At 34.6% G+C, this 27,346-nt stretch overlaps 4 protein-coding genes and 1 pseudogene across 6 annotated transcripts; 4 read left to right on the top strand and 1 right to left on the bottom strand.

Moving 5' to 3' along the window:
- The first annotated feature begins 929 nt into the window (after positions 1 to 929).
- On the top strand, positions 930 to 2,534 carry LOC106377011 (nuclear transcription factor Y subunit C-9). Its single transcript, XM_013817155.3, has 3 exons — positions 930 to 1,186; positions 1,498 to 2,203; positions 2,290 to 2,534. The coding sequence occupies exon 2, from the start codon at positions 1,501 to 1,503 to the stop codon at positions 2,185 to 2,187; it is 687 nt and encodes a 228-aa protein (XP_013672609.1). The 5' UTR covers positions 930 to 1,186; positions 1,498 to 1,500; the 3' UTR covers positions 2,188 to 2,203; positions 2,290 to 2,534.
- A 65-nt stretch (positions 2,535 to 2,599) lies between these two features.
- LOC106377010 (amidase 1) lies at positions 2,600 to 8,395 on the top strand. Of its 2 annotated transcripts, none has more exons than XM_013817154.3 (8): positions 2,600 to 2,918; positions 3,001 to 3,153; positions 3,247 to 3,371; positions 6,756 to 6,881; positions 6,952 to 7,134; positions 7,211 to 7,527; positions 7,798 to 7,932; positions 7,999 to 8,395. In XM_013817154.3, the coding sequence occupies exons 1-8, from the start codon at positions 2,809 to 2,811 to the stop codon at positions 8,113 to 8,115; spliced, it is 1,266 nt and encodes a 421-aa protein (XP_013672608.1). In that variant the 5' UTR covers positions 2,600 to 2,808; the 3' UTR covers positions 8,116 to 8,395. The 2 variants fall into 2 exon arrangements, with proteins under 2 accessions (XP_013672608.1, XP_013672607.1); XM_013817153.3 differs by having other exon boundaries at positions 2,661 to 2,918; positions 6,753 to 6,881.
- A 658-nt stretch (positions 8,396 to 9,053) lies between these two features.
- Positions 9,054 to 12,439, top strand: LOC106374916 (putative UDP-glucuronate:xylan alpha-glucuronosyltransferase 5). Its single transcript, XM_048765419.1, has 3 exons — positions 9,054 to 10,005; positions 10,650 to 11,113; positions 11,785 to 12,439. Exons 1-3 carry the CDS (start codon positions 9,249 to 9,251, stop codon positions 12,265 to 12,267), a joined length of 1,704 nt encoding a protein of 567 aa, XP_048621376.1. The 5' UTR covers positions 9,054 to 9,248; the 3' UTR covers positions 12,268 to 12,439.
- A 2,074-nt stretch (positions 12,440 to 14,513) lies between these two features.
- LOC106377009 (sucrose nonfermenting 4-like protein) lies at positions 14,514 to 19,188 on the bottom strand. 2 transcript variants are annotated; one of them, XM_048765418.1, is made up of 12 exons: positions 18,474 to 19,188; positions 17,965 to 18,126; positions 17,531 to 17,638; positions 17,358 to 17,417; positions 17,103 to 17,192; positions 16,623 to 16,757; positions 16,075 to 16,219; positions 15,634 to 15,807; positions 15,342 to 15,405; positions 15,180 to 15,249; positions 14,962 to 15,079; positions 14,514 to 14,861 (listed from the first exon to the last, which is right to left on the bottom strand). In XM_048765418.1, the coding sequence occupies exons 1-12, from the start codon at positions 18,684 to 18,686 to the stop codon at positions 14,767 to 14,769; spliced, it is 1,434 nt and encodes a 477-aa protein (XP_048621375.1). In that variant the 5' UTR covers positions 18,687 to 19,188; the 3' UTR covers positions 14,514 to 14,766. The 2 variants fall into 2 exon arrangements, with proteins under 2 accessions (XP_048621375.1, XP_013672606.2); XM_013817152.3 differs by having other exon boundaries at positions 17,531 to 17,653; positions 18,474 to 19,187.
- Positions 19,189 to 22,384: 3,196 nt separating this feature from the next.
- Positions 22,385 to 25,660, top strand: LOC106374915 (annotated as a pseudogene).
- Positions 25,661 to 27,346: the final 1,686 nt, after the last annotated feature.

The following is a 27,346-nucleotide window of genomic DNA, read 5'->3' as shown; positions in this document are numbered from 1 at the left end:
TATAAAGAATTTAACGGCTTATCCTTAGATAGATAAATAAGTTAATAAAAAATTTCTAATTACTGGAAGCTAATAGACTCTTTGCATGTTTTGGTGATGATTACAAAGAAAAATGAGTAAAATGGAGCAGCAATACAAATTTTATGGAAAAGGTATTTGATTTTAGAACGACGTTTAATCTTATGCAGAATGAGAAGGTGACTAGACTTCCCAAGAATATGAAGTTCGGTGACGTTACCAAATTATTATTTTGTTGGAGACATAACAAAAGAAATGATGTCTAGACTCTCGATGGGAAAGGTAACTGATTTTGTAAAACCAGCGGTTCCATTCTTACTTGCTTTTCACTACCACGATTCAAATTTGTATTACAAACTAGCTTTAAATTGGATTACCTACAAGCATTGATCTTCATTGTAAGAAATTATGGTATTATTTATAGTTTTTAACGATGAATTGTGATCTATGATTACCAAGTTTCTTTTTTTCAGTGTTCATAATTTTCTTGACCAAAGGTTTTCAAAAATTAAATTAGTGACTTTTTGAGTTCTTTTTTACATGACATCAATAATTTTACCATAATAGTCTCTGAACAAAGTTTTTTTTTTATCAAACTATAACAACTAATTAATTTTTGGGCCTAATTGGTTTATGTGGCCAATGTAATTTCTTGATTCAAAGGATTATTTTTTTCTTCCGATATTAGTTTTGATTTCCCTATTTTTACACACTGTAGATTCAAAGATGAATATTGTGTTTAACATTATTACCCTTAAACATGTAGAACTGATTCTTTGCAAAAAAAAAACATGTAGAGCTGATACATGTTAAAATTAGATTTTAGTTTTTATGTAGATAAAAAGGAATTCTTTTGTACGGGACTGAATACTAGTTACATATAATAATAAAACGAGAGAGCATCATCTGACAAGGCTACAAGAATCTAGACGAAAGCCCAACGCTTGACACGACGACACGACACCCATCTTTTAAAAGCCTTTTCCACTTCCTCCCTTTCTCTTCTCTCTTCATTGTTAAAGTCGAAAAAGGGGGAAAAAGCAGCAAAAACCCTAATTATATATATAAAAAAAAAATCACAGCCAAAATCAAAAGATTAAAAACCAGATCTTCACGCTCTCTTCTCCCCCATCAACCTCAGAATCTCCTCGCATAACCCAACTCAGAGGTCTCTCTCCTTTCCCCAATTATTGTCTTTCTCTGTCCTGTTCTTGCTTATATTCTGCGAAAAAATCGTTGCTTGACATGGTTGTTCTAGGAAAGAGATTAACTTTATGGGTTGTAATAAGTAGATTTTGATACCCTTTGCTTTAATTTACATAAAGCTTGAGTCTTTCGTACTCACCGCTGTTTTAGATCTTCTGCGTTGATTCTGAAATTTTGATTAAAACTATATATTAGATAAGTTTGTTCCTGCGATTGGTTGAGAAAGCTTTAATCTTTCCAAAGTTTATGTCTTTTCTTTGCTGTTTCTGGTAGAGAATGGATCAACAAGAGCATGCACAGTCCGGAGCCATGAACTACGGCTCAAACCCATACCAAACCAACCCCATGACCACCACAAGCGCGGGCCCCGCAGCGCCGCCGGGGCAGCTAGGCTTCCACCAGATCCACCAGCAGCAGCAGCAGCAACAGCTGGCTCAGCAGCTCCAAGTCTTCTGGGAGAACCAGTTCAAAGAGATCGAGAAAACAACCGACTTCAAGAACCACAGCCTTCCCCTCGCCAGGATCAAGAAGATCATGAAGGCCGACGAGGACGTGCGCATGATCTCCGCCGAGGCCCCCGTCGTCTTCGCCAGGGCCTGCGAGATGTTCATCTTGGAGCTGACGCTCAGGTCTTGGAACCACACTGAGGAGAACAAGAGGAGGACGCTGCAGAAGAACGATATCGCGGCGGCGGTGACCAGGACCGATATCTTTGATTTCCTTGTGGATATCGTTCCGAGGGAGGATCTGAGGGATGAGGTCTTGGGGAGTATTCCGAGAGGGACTGTCCCTGAGGCTGCTGCTGCTGGATATCCGTATGGATACTTGCCTGCTGGAACTGCTCCTATAGGGAACCCGGGGATGGTTATGGGTAACCCTGGTGGTGCGTACCCTCCTAACCCTTATATGGGTCAACCAATGTGGCAGCAACAGGGACCTGATCAGCCTGACCAGGAGAATTAGCTTTGTCAGAGAAACTGTGAGTTTTATAGTTTCTGTTAGAGCTAAGAGTCTTTCTGTTTTTTAGTACAATCTCATAGTCTCTTTGTTATGTTTCTTTGGCAGAGTTCTGGAATTAAGAAAGGAGGAGACTTTTAGTGAAGAAAATGAAAAAGAACATATCAGAAGAATTTCAAATCAGTGTGGTAGAAGAATCTTAAAGTGTTTTGTTTTATGTCTATTCAATCCTTTCTTTTAAGGATAAATTTAGATATGAACCAGAAGAAGAATGTATAAAACTATAACTCTGTAAGGGAACAAGTGTGTGGTTGACAAGGTTTTTAATTTCTATGTTATTGTTTCTTATTATCTTTATCATGCTTGATTTCCCATATAAACCACAAAAAGTGTTTGATTTCTAGCATTTCATTGAGACACTATGGTGGTGATGGAATGTATTGTACTTGCATACTGCGTTAGGTAAGTATATAAATTATTTAAAAGAAAAAAGATAGTGAAAAAATAAAACAAGTAGAAGATGACTTGGCTATTTTATACGGGTTGATATTTTGAGTGGCTTTATCCACAAGAAGCTTTACTTGGTCATCATTCACCTTGTGTGACCTCAACACTGAAGCTACCGTAATGGCGATTAGTAATGATTATGGAGCTTTCATAGAGAAATCTACAATCTCTCCAAGGCCTTCTTCCTCGTTTCCTTCTCTAAAGGATCTTACCTTCGCCATTAAAGACATGTACGGTATCTATATAATTCATAACTTGTTAGTGTGTCCCTTTCGTATTCATTGATTTGAGCATGTTTTGGTTTTAACCCAGCTTTGATGTGGAAGGACGTGTAACCGGTTTTGGTAACCCGGATTGGTTAAGGACACATTCAGCAGCTACTTCCACAGCTCCTGTAGTTTCATCTCTCTTGGAAGCTGGTGCCACTTCTTTGGGTATTACCATTATGGATGAAATGGCGTACAGGTCTTACTTACTAATATTCACTTCAAATCGAGTTTAGATTCTATGAAAGCAACTATGGTTAGGTTTGTACGTTTCTTGGCCATGAATTTACAGTATAAACGGTGAAAATGCACACTATGGGACTCCGGTAAACCCAGTTGCTTCTGAGAGAGTCCCTGGAGGATCGTCAAGTGGCTCAGCTGTAGCTGTAGCTGCCGGTCTTGTTGACTTTTCAATTGGTGAGTATGTTCTAGTGCTCGGCATTCGGGTTTACAGTTGGGTCGGGTTATTTGGGTTGGGATGTTTAGGATCCATTTAAGAATAAAACATTTTTTCAGATCGGATCGATTTGGATAATATCAGGTCAAATCAGATTTCTATTTTGTATAAAACTTGAAACAGAACCGAATTAGAAAGAGTTATGACTGTGTTAGTGTTTAAAACAAAAAACTACAAAATCCAGAAAACCCGAGTTAAACCAGAAAATATTCAGATAACTAGGGAATGTAAAATAAATTTTGTAGTTATTCCAATATTTATATACTAGGTGATACCCGCGCCTTGCGCGGAATGAATAGACTAAAATATCGAAGTTATATTGTTATATTTTAGTTGTCCAGAAAAAAATAGTGTTATATTTTATTAAAATTATATTGGTTCTGGAGTACATAAAAATTGTAAAAGAATAAAAATAAATTGAAGTAAATAATATGGGGTTAAAAAAGCAAATAATATGAATTTTATAATTTAGTGGACTGATTAGGACTCGAAATTGTAAAAGAGACCAATTATTAAACCTTAATATCCATTATGAGTCAAAATACATGGTTTGGGTTAACTCTTAGTCACTTGAGATATCCATATTTTGTGAACTAAACTCAATCACAATACCTAAGAAGATTGGAAGCTGAATCGAGTGACTCAAATCTCGGGAAATTCGAACCGATAGATTGTAAATTGACAAAGGCCCTATCAACAAATCTCCATATTTAAAAGAAGTCCATATTAAATGATATTTGACTTCAAACTTAACCGGAAATAATTAAATAAATTTCCAAATTTAATGTTTATCACCATTTATGTTAATTTCGTAATAAAAAAAATTTGTTGCAAAAGTTAAGGGATTCAAGATTAGTTGCAAAAAAAATTTGTTGCAAAATTTGTTGCAATCACTCAAGATTAGGTTTAACTTTTTTATATACAACGTTTTGATTTTACAATATAATTGAGTTTATATTGTCCATGCATAACATGAATGTCACATATCCCATAAAATACATATAATATCAGCTTCTAGGTGATCTTCCGTACCCTGCGCAGAGTGAGTTTATTTAAATAGAATTTATAACTTTTAATCTATATATATTTGAAATGTGAAAGTCATTATAACAAATATATACATGTTATATAATTGTAGATGTAACGTCTGATATAGAGATCAATATATAAATTATGTTTGGGCTTTTCCATTTGATGAGGTGTTGGAATTGAAAGAAATGAGTTTGTTGACGACTAAAAGAAATAGTTTTACTAATACTTTTAGACTTATTCTTTGGTTCACTCCTAGGGTGAACATCTAGGTTTACCAACCAATAGGATTTCATTATTTCAAATTTGATATCTTTTATAAAAGGAAACAAAATATTGTCAAGTTATATTATGTTTTTAAAATAAAAAGGTAAAAAGAAATAAATAAATAAAAGTAATAATTACAAAAAAAAAATTAACATCGTCAGGAAAAAAAATAAACCTTAAATCCTAATCCATAAACCATAAATCTTAAAACTTAAACCCTTGGGTAAATTCTAAACCCTAAACCGAAAACACTAAACACTAATACACTCGAGTGTTTAGGGTTTAGGATTTAGGATTTTATTGTTTAGTGTTTTTGATTTAGAGTTTATTATTTATCCAAGGGTTTAGGGTTTACCCAAGGGTTTAGGGTTTCGTATTTAGAGTTTAGAGATTAGGATTTAGGGTTTAGTATTTTGCTAACGACGTAAAAAATATTTTTTTAATATTTTCTTTTCTGTAACTACTATTTTTTTTTATTTTTTTATTTTAAAAATATAATATAACTTGACAATATTTTGTTTTTTTTTTAAAAAGATATCGAATTTAAAATAATGAAATTCTAGTGGTTGTTGAAGAAGAATAACTCATACTTTTATATGTAATAGTTTTAGTAAAAAAAATCTGACTCTTTCAAAAAAAATCATAATTGTCTACGAATAAAAGTAATCTGATAATCATTCTTTGCTTGCAGATCTTCTATATATTGAATATCATTTACAGCAACCAAATCTCCACAAAGGTCTTGTAGAAACATGGAACAGTGATTTATCATGATTAGTTCGACTATAGATGATAATATGACAACTAAAGTATAAAAACGATTGCATCAAAAAATTTTAAATAAATTGCTAAATTAGTGGTACATATCACATTAATATTTTCCTTAACACACATTATAATCAATGGTCATATATGTATATAGGATAATATCACTATATTGAGTCAAAGATACACAAATTATTTTCGCTAAATTAGTGATACATATTACATAAATACTTTCCTTAACACACACTATAATTACTACACGAGTCACATATATGTATACAGAATAATGTCGTTATAATAAATATATGGCTATAATTAAGAACATTGCATATATAGAGTTACCTTTTACACACCTGTTGATGCAACATATAAATAGATGGCAATGGTTGTTCAAAAAAAATAATAGATGGCAATAAAAATTTATGTTAGACTAAATGTCTATCTGGTCTCTTCTAACTACAATAAGCATATTCATCAAAGACAACAACAGTTTTGATATAGTAAGCGTATCGGTTCATATTTGATAACATAACTGTTGAGTATATCCTAATGTTATATATTTTTAGTAACAAATACTTTTTTTTTGTCTTTGGTTCCTTTGTCTTTCACGTAACTTTAGTGTATATGCTAATGTTATATATTATTAATAACAGTGATTGTTAGCAAAATAATTTTTTCACGATATTACCAAACTGTTATATATTATTTTACACGTTTTTTGTAGTTGTCATCCTCATATGGATTTTTTATTGTGTTAGTGAATGAGTAAGTTTTGGTCATTGAAATTGAAATGTCGAGTTTTTAACATAGTGTAGTTTACATTATATAACATAAATTTGTTTATTTCAATGTACATGATGAATACGTTTTCAAAACTTAATATATGGCTCAACGATTATTTTAGAACACAGTTGTTATACCATAGATGAATCTACATAAAATTCCGGATTTGGTTAAGACAAATAAATTAGTTATTTCAGGTTTAGCTAATGGATGTCAGATAGAATAATTTCGGTTCTATACCAAACATATAGTATAATTTTGCCTATTTATAATGAGTAATGGCATTACATGTAATTGATCTAGGCAAGGGAGGGATTTTAATGTAAAGTTGTGAGAAGAGTCCTAGTGATGACACCTAAGTAATGACATTTTGGTTAATCATACATGAGGGTAAGGTTATTTAATAAGAGTGCTCCTCAAATAATATAAAAGGGATTTGTAGTTATTTTAAAATTAAAAATAATTAATATTTGTAAATGCTCTGTTTTTTCATCAAGCAGGAACTGATACTGGAGGGAGTGTACGAGTTCCAGCTTCTTACTGTGGCATTTTTGGTCTTAGGCCATCACATGGAGTTGTTTCAACTGTTGGAGTTACTCCAATGGCTCAGAGCTTCGACACAGTTGGTAAAGACAACTAAAACCCTACATGTAATGAGTTAAACACCATGTCTTGATATAACATTTGTCTCTCTAGGCTGGTTTGCTCGGGACACAGCTACTTTGAAACGCGTAGGCTGCGTTCTCCTACAGCAGCCTCACTTGGACGCTACGGAACCAAGTCAACTGATTATTGCAGATGACTGCTTCAAGCTGTGTAGTGTACCACGTGAACTGTTGGTGCTGCCTCTAGTTCAATCAGTGGACAAATCATTCGGAGGTAAAATGCGTCATAAGAACTTTTTGTTTATAAAGGGAAGCCTTCTTGTTTCTTTATGACTCTGTTCTGTGTGAAGGCAACACTGTAATAAACAAGGTGGATCTTGGAGCGTACATAGAAGAGCATGTTCCGAGCCTTAAGCATTTCATGACAAGTGAGACACAACGAGAGTTTTGTATTCCTTCTCTCATGGCTCTGTCGAGTTCAATGAGAATGTTACAGAGGTTCGAGTTCAAGATGAACCATGGTGAATGGGTCTCCTTGGTGAAGCCAGAGTTTGGTCCAGGAATATCAGAACGGATTGAGGAAGCTATCAGGGTGTCTGACGAGAAGATTGACCTTTGCCGGTTGGTTAAAACCGAACTTTTAACAGCTCTTTCAACTTTGCTTGGGGTACAAACTTCTTCCTATTTCTCCCAAATTTAAAAATTTATACAACAAACTTCTTGAAACACTTACGAGGATCGATGAACCAACTTTGGTGTGAATCAATTATGGATTGAGATATGATATGATACTAAGTTAAATGAATTTCCAACGTAAAACTAATTAGTGATAAATAGATTAGTTAACTTTTTATATATTGCTAAATTTCTTCCAACTTCCTATGTATAACTTTGTCCATAATATATTCATCTACTGAATATGTAAATGGTTTTGAAGGATAATGGTGTATTGGTTATTCCCACGGTGCCAGGACCTCCACCACATCTCCAAGCTGATGTGGTGGCACTAGAATCTTTCCGGAGCAGAGCCTTCAGCTTATTGTCCATCGCCGGAGTCTCTGGATTATGTCAGGTAACAACAAGGTCAATGTATTTCTTGTGGAGCAAGTTAAGAACCGGTCTGGTTTTTCCCTGACAGGTGAGCATACCATTGGGGCTGCACGAAAATCTTCCCATATCAGTATCCTTGGTAGCTACGCATGGCTCTGACGGTTTTCTTCTCAGTCTTGTGGATTCCCTTTCGGAATTCATGTGATATTCATAGACAATTAATGCATGATTGAGCATATATTATTTGGTTTATGTCTGGTCACACCTCATCTTCCCACACTCACCGCTTGCATCTCTGGTCTACTCGAGATCTCTATCCCGTTGCATCTCTAGTCTACTCACGTTTGCACCTAAACCAAAAAGTGCTCGTGCAAGTGGGTGTCAAACTGAGGGTTCGAGTCATGTATGTGAGTGTGACCAATATATTGATTTTTTACTAAAAACGACTTTGTTTTGGGCAATAATCATACATAGTTGCCATTTCACATGTCCAGCCAGCTGAATTAAGGATTCAATATTTTAAAATGTTTAGATAACTTATTCGAATTACAATCGAACTATAGTCATATTTGTCGGTCATTTGTTCGCATCGTATAAAACACTATTTGTATAGTTGAAGTTGTAATAGGCCATTTTCCATTGCAACAACCAACAAGTTGTAACTATGTTGATGTGTGACAATTATAATCGGAGCCGTTTAACCGATAGGTTTGTGTCGAATTATCAATTTTATTTCGTTGAATTATTTAAATTTTGGAAGCTAGTTGGCAATGAATTTATTTTTGGTCTTAGCTAATTAATCATTATACTTAAATTATTACTCGTACCTAATTAACAACGTATAGCGGTTGGTTTTGATTTATCAACCGACTATCAATAAATATTTAAAATTGGGATTCTTATGATTCAGTCTACTTAACGACGTATACACGAAGCCAACAAAACTAGTTTTTAAATAATAATTCTGTGACAAATCAACGGCCAATGATTTCTTTAATGCATGATTGCTGTTTAAAATATAGGAATGTCTACATGAAGGACGAAAACAATCACAAGCTTGGTGACCAATTTAAAAAAATATATATCCACAATAATGAAGACTATTTCTACAATTATAACACGGGCCTAACTTGCGCTTGGAAGCTATATTAACATTCGTAGATCACCTAATCAATTGACTTTCATGCATCTCAAGCCTCATGCTGACAACCTCTCAGCCACGATATCGCACATATACCTACCTGTATACATATTTTTCATATACGTACATATATCTCTGAGATTATTAATATATACATAATATGTTTTAAGCGCATATAGAGAGTGTTTGAAAAAAAAATGGGGTTAAAAAACAAAAAAAAGAGCAGGAGGATCTTGATGTTTTATCTAACCCTAATGTCTTTTTCGTTTTTGGGTTTGGTAGTAACGTTTAAACCTCTGTTTCTACTCAACCCCATGATCAGTTCTCCATCGATAGTTGAGATTCGTTACTCTTTACCGACGAAAGTTAACCGGAACCCGAGGTGGTTCGGACTAATCAAGAACCATCTTCCGGAGAAAAATATCAGAGTTGGTCTTCTCAATATTGAAGAAAACGAGCGTGAGAGCTACGAGGCAACGGGGACGTCGATCTTGGAGACTATGCATGTGACGCTAGATCCTCTTCCGAAGAATCTGACGTGGGAGAGTCTATTTCCGGTGTGGATCGACGAGGATCATAGGTGGCACGCGCCAAAGTGTCCAGAGGTCCCTCTCCCTCGTGTGGAAGGTTCTGATGCTGACGTGGACGTTGTGGTTGTGAAAGTGCCGTGCGATGGGGTTAGGGAGGATAAAGGGTTGAGAGATGTTTTCCGGCTACAGGTGAATCTTGCGGCAGCGAAGCTGGCGGTGGAGAGTGGGCGGAGGAACGTTGACCGGACTGTGTACGTTGTTTTTATTGGGTCGTGTGGTCCCATGCATGAGATCTTTAGGTGTGATGAGCGCGTGAGGCGCGTAGGGGAATATTGGTTGTATAGACCTAATCTAGAGAAGTTGAAGCAAAAGCTTGTAATGCCTGTTGGTTCTTGTCAAATTCAACCACTGCCTGCTCAACTAGGTAACATCTTTGTCTTAGAAAAACTTATATTTTCTAGTCTTAGTATATAAAACTAGATTATAACAATAGTAACTAGATTCAAAAAAATATTGTGTAAAATGATTAATTTTAGAACATGTTTATTGCAGGTCTCTTAGGTTGGGTAGCGTAATATAAAATACGGTCTCTTAGTTTTTTTAGTTAAAAGCTAAGAGACCGTATTTTATATTACGCTAAAAGACCCAACCTAAGAGACCTACAATAAACATGCTCTTATAATTCTTACCCAGAAACTTAGGCCATGATTATCGCACAAAAAAAGTGAGGTTCTTAACATTTTTTGTGGCTTGGGCTCCACAAAAAGCACAAGATTCGTCTTCTGTATATGCAAAATAAGAACCGATTGTGGGTGGATTTTTGTACTGTTCGCGGGCCCCACTGACACGTGGCGGCCGGCGACTGGTTCGCCGTTTATTTTCTTTTCCTTTTTTAAAGACAAAAAAGAACGTCTAATCATGCTCTTAGCTACTAAATCACCAAATCATCCTCTACCTTTTATACTGTATTTTCTTTTCATCTATATATATATTACTGGTGTGCTACTCTAACATAACATGGTAACATACATTTTCCCTAACCAGTATTCTCATTATAACTTGTTAAAGATCAAGAAGCATGGAGACGGCAGAAGAACGAAACTCTTACATCAAGAACCACACTATCATCCTCATCTGGTGCCCAACGTGTCGGCTACGTGACGTTACTCCACTCATCCGAGGTCTACGTATGCGGGGCAATAGCCTTAGCACAAAGCATAAGACAATCTGGCTCAACGCATGACATGATACTCCTCCACGACAAGTCCATAACCAATGCATCTCGCGTTGGCCTAAGCCGTGCGGGCTGGAAACTACGGCAAGTAGAGAGAATCCGTAGCCCTTTCTCCAAGAAAGATTCTTACAATGAGTGGAACTACAGTAAGTTACGTGTGTGGCAAGTAACGGATTACGATAAGCTAGTGTTCATAGACGCAGACTTCATCATCGCCAAGAATGTTGATTATCTTTTCTCCTATCCTCAACTCTCGGCCGCTGGCAACGACAGAGTCTTGTTCAACTCCGGAGTCATGGTAATGCATCTAAACCATAGTTTATAATAAAAACATAAATAGCATTAAAACACCTTTTTATTCCAAAAATAACACAGAAAAGATAATGTCAAAATTGTATTAGTTAAAAGTTAAAATGATTTCTTTATTATATTTTTGAATTTTGATTTAGTGATTAAGTTTAGAATTTTAGTATTCGGATTTTAGAGGATGGGGTTAGGATAAGGGGATGTATTGAATTTGAAATTTGAAGTGATTTGATTTTTAATGAGTTTGTAGATGATTGCGGGAGAATTAGAGAATTTGGTGTGATTTTTGTTAAAACTCTCTAGAATTTCATCTAAAAAAATGGGATTTAGATTTTTATTTTTGTAACTAAAGAATTTTCCTCAAACACTCTAGAAACAATTAAAGTACTCTAAAATCTCCAACTTAAATTTTGTTCAATAACAGTGGATTTCAGAACGTTTTATGAAATGGTAAGTTCAATAACACTAGATTTTAAAGTGTTTTTTAGTTATTTTATCCTTTAGTTAGTGTTATTTTGGAGATTTTTTCTTTATGTGTTATTTTTTGTCATAAATTTACACACATGCTGTTGTTTAAACCCAGTTAAGGTTGGATTCATATCGTGTATATTTAGGGAAAATATATAAAACCTGATTGTAGATTGTAACAATTATTCTATTCAGGTTCTGGAGCCATCAGCTTGTTTGTTCAAGGAGCTGATGCTGAAATCAGTCAAGATCAAGTCTTATAACGGAGGAGACCAAGGGTTTCTGAACGAGTATTTTGTATGGTGGCATAGGTTATCGAAACACGTGAACACTATGAAGTACTTCGGTGCTGAAAGCAAGAACAGCCAAAAACGCCATCTCCCGGACAATTTAGAGGGGATACACTACTTGGGACTAAAACCATGGCTTTGTTACAGAGACTATGATTGTAACTGGGACTTGAAATCACGTCGTGTGTATGCGAGTGAGTCGGTGCATGAGAAATGGTGGAAAGTGTACGATAAGATGCCGAAGAAGTTGAGAGGCTATTGTGGTTTGACTCGTAAGATGGAGAAGAACATTGAGAAGTGGAGGAAAACGGCAAAGGTTAATGGTTTACCTGAAAGGCATTGGAGAATTCAAGTGAAAGATCCAAGGAAGAAGAACCTTCTTGATTAAGCCAGTGATAGCGCTTTGGAATTGATTTTGGTTGATGAGAGCCATGATTATTTTTCGATCGACCGCTAATGTGGTTCATAATTGATAACCATTAAAGCAATGTATATACGCACATAAATGTTATTTTTCGATGTACATGTATTATTTATACAATCATTGTTCAAGTGGTAGATGATCCTTCATGTAGGTCAAGGCTAAGGAACGAGCCTATCTCCGCCACTTTAGTTCCTGACCTAAGCTTCTGAAATGCCGCTATGTGTGGGTGATTCAATGGTTAACCATACCTAAACAGTGTTTGAGCTATGATGGTGATTAAACTTAAAGAAAACATATTTGCACTTGCTTTACATGGTGCTTTTAATATGACTAGATTTTTTAACCGCGCTACGCGCGGATAAGATATTATATGTATTTCTCAATTCTAAAAAAATAATGTATAATATTGTATTATATTATTTAAAGAATATAAAATAAGACTACATAACATAAATATATTTTTTAAATTTTCTTTGTGGAAATCATTATGTTGTTTGATTGTTGTACTTGATTCACATATTTGCATAGTTATTTGTGATGGATGAATAACTATATTTTTATTATCAGTAAATAATATATATTTATTATATAATATAAGAAAAATAAAATTATTTACTTTTAAAACAAACTTGTCTCATGTTGAGGACTCGGTTATAGACATATCATATTCGAATGAGAGATTTTTACAGTTATCAATCTTCTTAACAGTCAAGAAACAAATGTGAATATCAAAACAATATCTCATACGATCTCTTTGTGGAATAACTACTCTGAAGAAATTGAATTTATGCATCAAAAAGGACTGGAAATGATGTGCAGATGTGTTATCTAAGTCAGCTTTACAAAGTACTACTATTCATAGTTCATATATCATTTAAATCCATCACTTCTTAAACATCTTGAAATAACTGATGCTAATTAATAATAAACTTTTGGCTGGCAAAAAAAATAAAATTTTTATAATTATCGCTTAAATATTTTATTAATATTGTCTAAGAAGCTTTCAATTGATATCATAGTTTAATTTTTATTAGTTTCTTTCACATAATATATATATGTTATAAAAATTACCATCAAATCAGTTTTACTTATTTATTATTATTTTTTTAATGAAAATACACTTTTTAAATAATTTAATTTAAAATAAAATTATATATTAATTTGTTGTATTGTAACAATTTGATTGATTTAATTAATTTGCTTTGGTGGATAACTTAAAAAGTTTTCATATGAATCGGGGAAATCAAGCTTATGTTGTTATATTATATTTATTTGTGTATATGGAATATATATATATAATGCTAGTGTAATAAAGAAAGAACATTATTTTTTGTAACTTCAAAAAGATACATTATTACAATTTGAAATTATTCAAAATTGAATAAAATGGTAATTAAATAAATCTAATTATTTTTTTTTATCTTGTTTAGTTGGATTCTCATGAAAAGAAATCGATAGGTTAAACAAATGTTTCAAAATTTGTTGTGTTATTTTTTTGTCTATAAATTACAAAATTTATTGAATTGATATATTTAATTATTGCACTCTTAAATAATATTTTATTAAGACATTAGAGAACTATGTTTTGAGTTGTTTTGTCAAAATTGTACAAAAATCTATGTTTTTTCATATTTGTCACAAAAATATATATGTTAAACTTACTTTTACAAAATTCTTAACTTTGTCACGAAAACAAAAATCTATGATTTCTCATATTTGTCAATGTTCTCACACTTTTAAAGAATATATTAGTTTAGTCACTTACTTATTTTTTTTTACAAGACAAAGTATCAGAGTTTTGAAAGTTGAATCCATATTATTGTAAATGTACATAAGAGTTTGTGATTACATATTTAGTGATTCTTTTATATGTGTCCAAGAAAGTTTCAATGACTTAGTGGTATATGCCATATATTTATGTAATACTAACCCGGGTTCGATCCTTTCCTTTGCATTGTTTTTTTCATTTTTTACGAAAAAATAAATGAGATGACGTGGCAACTTCGGATTCTCTAACTGGACGATTTTTTGTGCCTACGTGGATACTGTAAGAGGAGCTTATATCCCTCTTTTAGTATAGTATTGATGATTATTTTTTTGCTTAGTCTCTGGTGAGCTTCAATCTCTTTTAACCGTTATATTGTCCCATGGCCTTCCCATGCTGTTAACCGCCATATTTTTAAGCTTTGAAGCATAAAGAAAACAAAAAAAAACTGAGAAAATGCTAGTAAAGCTTTTGGTAGCCAATATCTTCACAAGAATGAAAGGAAACACGTTCAACTTAAACAAAACAAAAATAAATAAGAAGAAAACAATGAAGGTGTTCGTGGCAAATTTACAAATTCCTTGCAAAGACCCCCCCCAAAAAAACACAAAAAAAAAAGAAAGAAGCAAATTGTTGGGTATTTCGATTTGTGGAAACGAGAAAAAGAGTTTTGAAGAGGTTGTTGTCGGAAGTAGTAGTCAAAGACCGATTAGGAACTTGAAAACATCGCTCAAAGATATGATACCTTCAACACGTTTGCTCCCTGCTTCCACTATCACCAGCCTCCTTACACCTGTTACACAGAACCAAACCCAAATAAATATACTTCTCATATGATGATGATGAGAGCAACAAAGCCTGAAGAGTGTATGCAAGGGAGAAGATGGTGGTACCTGGATTCGCCAACCGCTCTATCACTTTCCCAAGAGAGTCTGAGCGCAAGCACATCTGACATCGCTGCCCGTTGAACATTCCATAAGGCGGACTTGCATCTTGCCCCAACTGAAGCGCCTGAAACACCGCATCGTTTTGTAAACCACATTAATATACTTTTTTAATAGGCAGCTTAACAGAAATAGGATGAATCTTGGGCTTCTGCTGAGAGGTTTACCTGGTGAACCGTCATGTCATCAAGATGAATCTGTGCGTATGCCTTATCTTTAGCCAGAGCAGTTATGTCACTGGCCAATGAAGGATATGAGATCAGAATACATGGATTCAAAAATATGGAATGCTGAGTAATTATCCTGTCAACTGATGGATGGAGGTTTACCTTCGGGAGTATATGTCAATAAGCGAGTCATTGTCATCCACTACTGGAATTGCACTAACCTCAGCTGTAAAAACAAGATAAACACAAAATATTAGAGACATAAATGAAGCACGACTCATTCAATGCCATCATGTGAAATTCCCTAAATTTTAATTAGGCTTCCACTTCCCTAGACCCATCCATCAAGAAATTTTATAAACAATAATCTGATTGAAACGTAGAGGTTAGTCTCTAGCTGCCGATGAACTTTAAACAATAGTATATTGATAAAACAGGAGCAAAAACGGATTACCTTGAACTAATAATGAGAGCGCAGAACCCAAAGAGGCGTGTGGTCTCAGTGTAGCGAGAGGTTTGCTACTTGATTCTCCGATTCTGGGGACCCAAGTACCCAGGGGAATCGAACAAATGGGCTGCTGAAGGATTGGCAAAGAGCTAGACGAATGTCTAAAGTATCTGCATATACCTGGAATATTATGCGTAAAGTTGAAGTAAAGTGTCTTAATAAGAAGCATAAACTTTCGGAAAATTGTTTATCCAACAGGCAAAACTGTGATTGAAATTTGGGAGAGGCGATTCCAACTATATAGCTCTAATTTATGTCCTATAGATCCCATATTTACACATAATATATACAGAAATGAAGTAGGAAGATTTCGGAAATGGCAGAATCATATGCACGTCATGAAATGAAAAGTGTCCTATGATGTTATTCACAAATGAAGGACCTTACATTTTAATATGCCTGATAGCGAAGCTAGATGCAGTAGCTGCGGATATGACTCATCCTGCAAAGAAGAGTAAATAACTGGAACGGCTGCCACCTTGTTTTGCAAAATTTTCATGGCAACGTCTTTCAGGTTATCATAGGGCCCAACCTGATTGTAATATATGAAAACATTAATATCAAGAGAGAAAATTTTGAACTCTTTTCCATGTAACCTGCAATAGAAGTTTCTAGGATAAAGCTATGTTTAGTGAACGCAAGAAGGAGCGGTTGGAAGTAAACATGTAGACAGGCATATATGGATCAGTTACATTCCTAAATAAGTATGCCTCCGAATCCAAAATGTGGAACAGCCACGTTAATAATTTAATTCTGAACCTATATTGTTACGTCAACTTTAGGTGAGTCTAGATAGCTAAAACACTTGAGTAAAAAAGTTTCTAGATAGAGATAATCAACTGGACCATTCTCAAAGTAAAAAAAAAAAGATACTCAAGAGAGATCTTGAAGATACATGAAATGATAGCGGTAGAAAGCAACTGTGAAAGTCTCACCTGAACAAGTGGCCTAGGATATGGTCTCCCAGTTCCATCATATTGTCTGCTAATATGAGCCTTCCCCTCTTTCCACGCTGCTATTGTGTGCGTCTCAAGCTCTTCTTCTGTCAAGTTCGATCCATGCGTTCCAAGCTGCAATTTCAGAGTTGCTATTACCACGCAAGAGTGAAAAAAATATATACTGAGAAAGCTAGTAAGCATCTAAATAAATTCATAGGTAATATACTTCAAGACTGCGGAAATCTATTACACTCCTTCAAATTAAATTCCAAGCATAGGAAATAATTCATTAGAATATTTGTGAACCCAAAGTAGTATTATTAACCACACACAAGTAATATTATTAGATAGTAAAGGATATGAATATTCACTCTGAGTTCTTGACATTTAGACCATTTCCTCTTGGGAATTCTAAAATGATACATCAATCACTCGAATGAATGCTCTAGTAATTAACAAATTTTTACAGAAGCCAACCTCTTTAAGTATTAGAATGAAGTCAAGTGGACCAAGAACTCCCACAAATTGGCCTTTACCAAAGTCCCAAAGAGGAGCCAAAGGGATTCCCTGAAAGCATTCAGAATTAGCAAAATCTAGTTCTTTTAAGTTTCACTAACTCCCCTTTTTGGATGTGGATGCAACAACATTAGAATGTCATACATGACTGTGACAAACAGAGAGAGGAACATCCCTAAAAGAAGAGAAGCTGATACAATGGTAAATATAGTAAACCTGCTCATAGAGTATGTGGAATGCTTGCTTTACTGGTAAATTTACATCCAATGCAATAACCTGTAAAAGTTTACAATCACCTTAGACAATTTCTGGCTAAAACATTCTCATCGATATTTTATAGGATATGAAGACAAAAATCATCAAACAATAAGAAGATGAAGAAACCAGACCTTGCCCGACTCTGGGAGCAGCTCATATGCAGTACGGGTTGACAATAAAACAGATATACGGTGACGAGACATCTCCAAATCAACCGCTGACATCCTAGGGATAGAATCCTGGGATGGATCAGCCTATAAATAATCACCATTTAAACAGTCCGAAATTTAATACGAGTCTTCAGAGACAATATTGTGGAAATTAAAGGCTACTGCTATATACAACTAGTCATCAAATAAAATGCTATCATCATTAACTATTTTTTTTTACTCCACATCTTTCCCTTTTAGGATAAAATGTATCTCTTTTAAGGATTTCAGATTTGCAATAAATAATAAAATGAAGCGTCGGATATATATAGAAAATTCGAAACACAAAAGCAATAAGCTACTAATAAGTAAGCAAACAAACCAAAACACTGTACTTTTTTGTAAGGAAGGATTACCATTTGCTGAGAGAAATCATCCACATCCATGTTCGATGGGCTAAAACCAGTGGGAACCATATCTGGTAGAGTGATAAGTATCGTATTCATTACTCCGCCGTTTCCGTTTACAAATGGTTGGTGCTCATCGTGCCTCCATTCCCCATCAACATAAAACTTATACTGCATGAAAATAAAACAACTGAATGTAACACCAGAGACTTCTTAAGCATCTAAAGTCTTAATATCGACATCGTGTCAGATATTGTACGTCCAACACAGAAAAATTCCGTAAACTAAAATAACCACTAGTTTAAGTTGGACATGTAGCTAAGAATGTTCCATGGCTGCACAACGTTCACGATGCTACCATGACTAACAGACAGACTGTTCAATGATTATGACTATGACATATATGATTCTCATGCATATTGCATTGATTAGCATCTATAGACTAAATGCACCAGTATCATGGATGTCACAGAGTCTATAAGAACACAAATGGCCCAGCAGAGAAACAGGTTATTAACCTGATGATATCCAGGAGTCAAGTTGCAAATGACTTGAAAAACACTAGGGCATCCCTCAAGTGGTGACATTGGCACATGTTCAGTCCACCTGGTGAAAGATCCGCTGAGGAAGACCCTTCTACCTCCATAAGGCCACACGAAGCGGGTGGGAGTAACAAGCTGCGCTGAGGCAGCGCTGTTCCCACGGTTGTTAGCCAATGTAGAACTAAACATCCCCTCTCCACGTCTTTATATAGTTTACAAGCTACAGATACCAACTCCTACAAACTTCTCAATCGATTCTTCAGCAAAAAGAAACTCTTGAAAGCTTCCGACTTTAAGGCTTAGACATAACACTGAGTCCCAATCCGAATGAAGCTAATCCACCAGAGATCGAAAACCCTAAAAATCCCAAATCACGATCTACAACGAAGAGATGGAGAAATTACTGAGCTCCTCAAGCCCCCTGACTCAACCACGAGCGATCAAGTGATGAGATGATACGCTCTGAGGTTAAATTCGGCAGGCGGGAGAGGAGAGTACAGACCTTCTTCGATGATCGAAAATCGAAATGAGAATGATGGGAGCTGGAGAATTAGGGATTTGGGAGAGAACCCTAATTTGGAGATGGCATTGATTGTTTGGATCTGATTGGGTCTCTTCTTTTCCTTCAGGGTGGAGAATCTGTGGGAGGGAGGGAGGGGCGACGAAGCGCAGCGTAATGTTGATATTGTTTTCGTTTTTAATCCATGGAGATATATGATTTTTCCTTTTTATTTTGTTTTATTTTATTTTATTTACTACTGTTTTTTTTTTTTATAACACCTTGATTTTATTAATATCAATTGAGCTTTAATGAAGTATCAGAATAGAAACATACAGTAAATACATTTTTAAGTTGAACATGATAATAGAAAAGTAATAACACGATGCTTCATAACTCACTTTGCAGGATAGATTGATTCGCTAACTTTTCTATCTTTGTTCTCGGTCTTATTAACATCTTGTGTTCGGCTATCATCCATTGTAATCCAACGCCTTTTATCACTTAATAGATCAGGAGGGAGGCACGATCCATCTGTTACATCGTTACCCATTCCGTACAATTCCGCTGCAGCAGATAACATGCTCTGTTGTAATTTCTATCCATACCCAAAGAAACTCCTCATATTGACTTTGGTAATCATTCGAATCCATCATCTTCTCCATGTCTTCGCATAAGCAGTTCATTTTCCCTCCTATTATCAAATAAAGACGAGACCCTTCTCTCGGTTGTAGTCAAGTCACAATCTTCCATATCATAATCGTTTCTGCATCCATGGCGGTATAAGATTCCTTCTTTTGTCCCAAAGGACTAGTGATCCTTTAGTATTTACTGGAGATAATAAATCCCCGTGCCTAACTAGCCACGGAAACATGCCGACAACGCAGAACAATCGAGTTCTCTTTGTCCGAAGATAACACTCAACAATTGAGACAATAGACTCACCGATTAGGGAGAAACTGAACTCGTCAAAGATCTGATCCAAACCCCATACCAGCGCATTGAACCAATATATAAACTCAATACTGTTTGTCCATAACGGGACAATCTCACGAAAATGGCCGGAAGTGGAAAGACGGTGTGACGAGAAGACATGTCGCTTGAAACGATAACAAGTCGACGATAATGATTTCAACGAAATCATACTTATTGACACAATAGATTGTGACACAGAGATTGAAAGCAATAATTAAAAGAACGAGTACGAACCGACGCCGGAGCCGGCACCGGCCGGTAGTTATTATCGAAAAAGTTTGTTTTGTTTGTCGCCTGGTTCGTCTTTATTTACTACTGTTATATACCCCTAAAAGCATCAATAATAAAAAATGTTACTTTTTTTTGGTCAAAAAAATTGTTACTTTTCTAAAAGTATAATAAGTTCAACTAATCGTAAAAAAAAAACATGTATCATTTTATTGGTTACACAATGTTCAATAAATACAAAAACTGCATTGAATATGAAAAAAACATTATTACCATCATTTAGAACATCTTCAAAAATGAACTCTATTTTAAAGTTTCCAAAACTCTATATTTGAAGTTTAAAGGTGTTCTTCTGCAAAAGCAAAACTTCAAACTCAACTTCAAAACTATTTGCATTTTATAATATGGACATTATATATGTCATAACTATTTTCAATTCATAACACTTTTGTAAATAACTAGCACATATATAAACATATTACAACAATATTAATTAATAAAACATTCTATAGAAATTTAAATAAAAATAACTTAATTAATATTATAAACTTCAAACAAAATACCATATTATTCCATAAAATGATTTTTGTAATGCATATATGATCTATTAGTGCATTTTCAAGTAAAAATGGCTCTCCTCATTTTTACTTTGTAGATTACGAGTTAAAAGTTGTTGAAATCGGATGATATTGATACTCTTGTAAATACATAAGATCAGAACAAGAATGTAAAAGAGAAACATAAAATATTGGTAAAAGATTAATTTTTTCGGTGATATTAATACTCGTGAATATATTTGATATGAACAATAAAGAATCGTACGAAAAAGACATAAAAAACAACAACAACAACCATCTTCAGTTACACAAAAAAAGTTGGACAATATTTAAAAATTTTGAAGGTTCCGAACTTACCTGACTATTAGTGTTATTGTAATATTTAAATTTGTGTAATAGTTATGTCTTCATGTAATTTTTTAAAAAATTTGTCAAGTTTCTTTTGTATATTATTGTTGTCTAAATCTAGTTGAAAATATTTTAATCCTTATTTTAAAGTTTTATTTAATTTTATGTGTAAAATTTAAAATCTGTAAACAAAAATTAAAATAGATATGAGATATAATTTTTTTAAGGATTAAAACAATAAACAAGAAAATGTTTATGAATCATAAATGTGATGTGTGATTATAGAGACCAAAATGCAAATAAAAATATGAAACTTCAAATTTGAAGTTTTGAGTAGTGAAACTTCAAATATAGAATTTGAAAACTTCAAAACTTTAAATTTGAAGATTTGAAGTTCTTTTTTGAAGAGCAAAAAACTTTATATTTGAAGTTATAAAGCGTTGTTGGAGATGCTGTTATACAATTATTGTTACTAGAAAGTATGCAAATAGTTCCTACTCTTTTTGAGTAAATAACATCCAGTAATTAGACAATAAAAAAGGCTTTTTCTAATTGTGAACCAAACACATTAAGTGTCATATAACGTTTTCCAAGTGATTCATGACATAGCACACAGGCTTTCAAGAATAGTAAATAATAATAAAAAATGGCATGTTTTCTAGTCTTATTTACATCGGTGGTTTATATTTCTTGCATATTAAGCTCTGTTTTGATATTTTATATGTTTTTTATTTAATTTTCTTCATCCTTTTCATTTCATTAACTATTTAACTTAAACCATTATATGGTCGTGTACAATGTACAACAACATTATTACCATCGTCCATCAATCAGACTTCTTAGAATACTCTTCATATCCATGCAATTACATTGTCCATGGAAGCTTAGTCTGCATCAGGTTGTGCATATGAGTAACTAATTATGATCAAACTTCTTTCTTTCTTTTTTTTTATCAAACTTCTTCTCAGAAGACATAAATTAACTAGAAGTTATAACAGAGATGTTCTGGTGGTATGACTAGCCGGCATGGCTTCGAGATCCACTTGTAAGTTTGTAAGCATTATAAACACAAACACATACTTTGATACAATTTATTTTTGACACTGACAACATTACAAGATGGTTAGGTCAAAGGCCGCGCAAGGCTTGAATAAAGTAAAGAAGGACGATATCAAATGTAGTAGAGGAGCAGCAAGACTTGGTCCGCACATCTTTAAAGGTCAAGAATAATAAAACCAGTCAGTGATATAAAAATATTTATGAATATTTAACTTTGAAAGTACTACTTATTTTAAAGTTGAGATCTCTAAAAAAACAATGTTTTAATAATTCGAGTATCCAAATCCGAAAATCCGACTAATCTTATGGGGATCAGTCCATCAGCGATAGATAAACCCGATTTTTCTATGTGGAAGTTAGATATTCACACTCCTAACTATCAGGCTATGCAGATGAATAAATCTAAATGATAGATTGATAGGTTTCCAAGTCAACCATATCACCCAACCATATGCGCGTAGTTTTTTGTTTTGTTAAAGAGAAGAACGTACGAGTCGAGCGTAGAGAGTAACGGCCAATGAAAACAATATGAAGAATAGCCAATGTAAATAAAGATCATCAAACAATAGCCAAAGCAATAAGCATGTCCACAATATATTCAAATTCAATATATATATATTACTTTTAACTGAAAAACAATAAACCCTTAAAAAGGTCCATATAAGAAAAAAAATTATATAATGTGATTATACGACGACTTGTATTTTCTCACCGTGTGTGTTTCATACTGACTCGGTGTTGAAAGAGAGACCAGTGCTCGTTCTCTCTAGCTCTCTCTCCCTCCAACAAGATACTTCCTCTCAACATTGCGCAAAGATTTGAGACATATTTGAAACTAAACTCCAGGTTATCAAAATCTTATCTCCTTTGTTTCTTATGACGTGTTTGGCAATTCATGTTTGGCCTTCCCTTGTCTTTGATTTATATATCTGTATGGTTCATAGCCTAAAAAACCAGAGGAAACCAAACAATCTGAGATTAGAATCTCCTTTTTATAACATCAAAGTACCCAAGTTCTTGCGATATCATTGTGTTATGTTCCTCTCGAGGGTTATGAATTACTACATGGCGGCTAAGCTACAAGTTATTGGTGGTCTGGATCGATGCTTGTTAGTTGTCGGTTTTGCTTTGATCATCAGGTCTGAAAATATGTGTGTGATTAGCGAGATTCTGAATCTGGGTATGTGTTTCAGTGATCAAATCTCTAGCTTTTATCTTTTTTTTTCCTGGGCTTTTGCTAGAATTTTCAGTGATCAACTCTTTGATTTAATCGAATTTATTTTGGTATCTCTCACGATCTGAAGTTAGTTGAATCTAAAATATTAGTGTGCTTTATTGTTCTTTACCCTATAGTGTTGTTCTTGGACAACAATGCATGGTTTTGTTTTTATTCTTCATTCTTTGATTGTTAAATTTAAAATGTTCACACTTTAGGCAAATGAGTTTCTAGGTTGGATATTGAATCATAGTGTTTTAGCTTCTAGTTAAACTCATGTTCTTGTTATTTCTAGAACCCCTTTCTTTGATGTTAAATAATTGAGATTCAATATTGAAAAATGCGCTTTTTGTGTGGATTTATCCAGACAAGTTTCTCTACACTAGACAATGGTTGAGGAAAACACTCATACGGAAGAAACAGCTGTAATGGACGATACCTCTGACATTGAATTTTCCTGTGGAGAACCAAAAGTTGAGCCTCGTGTTGGAGACGAGTTTCAGACCAAGATTCCTCCTCTGATGTCTGCATCCAAACGTCCATTGTTTCTCTCCACTCTTGTGGCTTTGAACGATTCCTCATATCCCTTCCTCATCGGACAGCCTGTCCAAGTAACGTGGATAGACAAACATCCAAAACAACAAGGAAGCGAAGACGGTGATGATGATGATGATGTTGACATGAACCAATCTTTAAAATCTCTAATAGCCAAAAGAAAAAGAAGAAGCCGTTCCCCTGCCAAGCATTCAGTATCCAAGAAGCAAAGACTGAGTCTTGAACCTCTTCCGGAGATACAATCCATCCCCTGGGAAGATCTTGACGTTGCTAGCTTCGTTCTTGGTCTGTACACATTCGGAAAAAATTTCACTCAGGTGAAAAGCTTCATGGAGAGCAAAGGAACAGGAGAGATAGTCTTGTTTTACTACGGAAAGTTCTACAACTCAGCTAGATACAACAGCTGGTCTCATTCACGCAAGAAGCGGAACCGGAGATGTGTGTGTGGAAGAAAGCTCTATTCAGGTTGGAGGTAACAGCAGTTGCTATCTCGTTTGATTCCTTCTGTTTCTAACGAATCTCAGAGACATATCCTCGTTAATGTAAGCCCTTTGTTCACATCCTAATGCAGAGTTTGGTCATTGATCTTTACCATATTGGCAAGTCTCAAAGTCATTTTCCGAAGGGAACATCACTGTGGAGAAATACGCCTAGAGAAGTACTTAAGCACGGTGAAAGGTCTTGTGGGTCTCAGGCTTCTGGTAGAAGCTGTGGCGATTGGTAAAGCAAAAGATGATCTCAGGACGGTTCTTACATCAGGACCAAAGAAGGCTAAACCTTCTTCGGTCCCGGGCTTAGGAGGAGCTGCTTACACTTCACTCACATCTGCTGAGATAGTTAATCAGTTAAAAGGCACTTCGCGTTTAAGCAAAGCGCGTTGTAATGATATCTTCTGGGAAGCTGTGTGGCCGCGTCTGCTAGCCAGAGGGTGGCGTTCAGAACAGCCCAAGGACCACCGAGGCTATAACATTGTCTTCATCGTCCCTGGCGTGAAACGGTTTTGGAGAGGGGAGCTTGTTAATAGAGATCAGTACTTTGATTCAGTTAGTGATATTCTGACAAAAGTTGCTTCAGAGCCTGAGCTTCTTGAGTTTGAAACATGAGGAGAGGTAAGAGAAGTTGCCACCAATGAAGCAGAAGCTAACTATCACTCAGTTAGTGGTGCTCCATCGCTGAAGCGCAGGCGGCTCAGTGCTTGCATAATGAGGGACAAAAGCCTTTCAAGAGAAGAACATTCACCTGGTGATGACACAGAGAGGAAGGTATGTCCTGAATCAGACCACTTAAGTGTATGCAGTGTCCTAAACCAAAATAGCTCTCCAGAGGAGAGAAGAAGATGGAAGCAAAGAAACATGAAGTAAGCCGTTGGTTCAAATTGAGGATTCAGAGCCTAGCTTTCTTCTTAATGGAGAAAATACTGAGAGTAAGGCTTCGGATAGAAGACAGGATTCAAAGCCGGTGGTGTTAACTGAACATCCTAAACTCCCACCTATTGTTTGGAAGCTTTCATTTAAACGTAGCAGAGGAGCTTCAGAGACTTAAAGTCTAAAGTCTGAGAGGATTGGCCTTGCTATAGAATAAATGTGTACAGAAGAAGTAAGAGTCTTAGACTAAAGTTTTTTTTTTCATACTCTTTTTCTTTGTTATTAGTTAAACATAACATATCTAAGGCTGTTTTATTTTCTTACGATTTTTATTATCTTTTTTTTTTCTCTGCTATTTGAGTTAACTTTCTTCAAATCTCTTATCTTCTCATCTCATTGAATATTAGATTGCTCAATATTAGATTTTTATTATTTCCTTCTGTATCAAGTAATGTTCCTATGATTCGGTTTGCTGGGGGAGTTGATTGAAATGTTTCTTTTATATGGTCTATATCCACAGAATTGAAAGTGGAATGGTGATGATCATGCATATAACTTATAAAGCATACAAATCCTGAATTGTTGTATTGATAGTTTAAGCTAATGTCACAACAATGTTAATATTACTGTACAAATCTTGACTAATTAAGTGCAGCTAGTTTGCTGTGGCCGCTTGATTGCCTTATCCAAGTTGTTGGAGACTGCTTTGGTTAAGTTAGAGTCCTCAAAACCAAGCTCTGTAGTGATAACAATGGAACCAAGTTTCAAGAAAAAACTTAATTCTTTTTGGTTCATGTTCTACAATGCCCAGATAGTATACATCCCAAATATGGATACAAACAAAAAAAAATTACAAAGAATGTGAATGCAAAGATTTAAATATTAAACAAGTATGATATTCTAATACAAAAGAAAATTAAAAAAAAAAATTCACAAATTGATAGAGCACAAAGAACAGGCATGTATCATACATCTCTACCATATTGGAATCTGAATTAACTCAGTAATGAAGAGTTGTATTTGGTTCCATGGCACCATTTTCGCAGTCAAATTTAATGGTAGTGACATCGCATTGTGCACATCAGCACATGATGTAAGATGAAAGCTCATAGCCTCATAGTACTAGTCAACGTTGGAGACTGACAAGACTTGAAGATAACAACAAGGTCAACTGGTTTAGACTTTTTAATTAAAAAAAAACTGGTTTAGACTTAACTCTTATAAATCAATATATGTGACTTGATTTGTTCTGATCATAGAAAAGTTTAACGACCAAACAGAAAATCTTTTATCCTTTTCTCTGGTATATGTCAACTATGATCTAGTGTAAACGTTTCTAAGAAACTAAAGATATGAAATAAATGGTATATATCAAACTTGGTGTAACGTGTATGTTCGGTTTGATTGCAAATGTACGTACGTGAAGGAGAATAAAGTTGCAGAGAATGTGGATGGTGGTGCGTCAGGGCCACGCAAGTTGCGGAGACGAGGCTATCGTTGAAACTTTTTTTTTTTCTTTTTTTTTGAAATAGCTATCGTTGAAACTTAAAAGGATGATTCCATCAAGAAAATGAGAACCAATGAGAATCAAGCACTAAACATCTTCTGAGTTATTCCACGCGCATTCGACTTGAATACTAAAGAAAATACGAAGAAGATGCTCGATATTATCCTCCTTTCCAAAAGATTCCTTCTGTATTTTTCCATGTATCTTTACCTGAGTAGAAAAGGTAAAGGTTTTTAGCAAATTGACCAGTAAATGCAAACTATAACACTTTTTTTTTTTTTTTTGCTTAAGAACTACTATAATACATTTTTCAAGCAGCTCCAAAACTTCTAAAAGACTATAAAACGTTTTTCTTTCTTTAAAAACCATGATACAGTTTGTTACATTAAAGCTTAATGCATGTTTGTTGAATTCAGTATCTAAATCCGATATAACGTGAATTCAACAAACATGCATTAAGCTTTAATTTATCAAACATGCGTTGTTAAAGAATAATGGTATCTTCGGTTTATTATTGTTTTTCAGCACTCCAAATTAAAAA

The sequence above is a fragment of the Brassica napus genome, chromosome C8 (genome assembly GCF_020379485.1).
Source record: "Brassica napus cultivar Da-Ae chromosome C8, Da-Ae, whole genome shotgun sequence".
Lineage (NCBI taxonomy): Eukaryota > Viridiplantae > Streptophyta > Magnoliopsida > Brassicales > Brassicaceae > Brassica > Brassica napus.
This window is presented reverse-complemented; position numbering and strand designations above follow the sequence as displayed.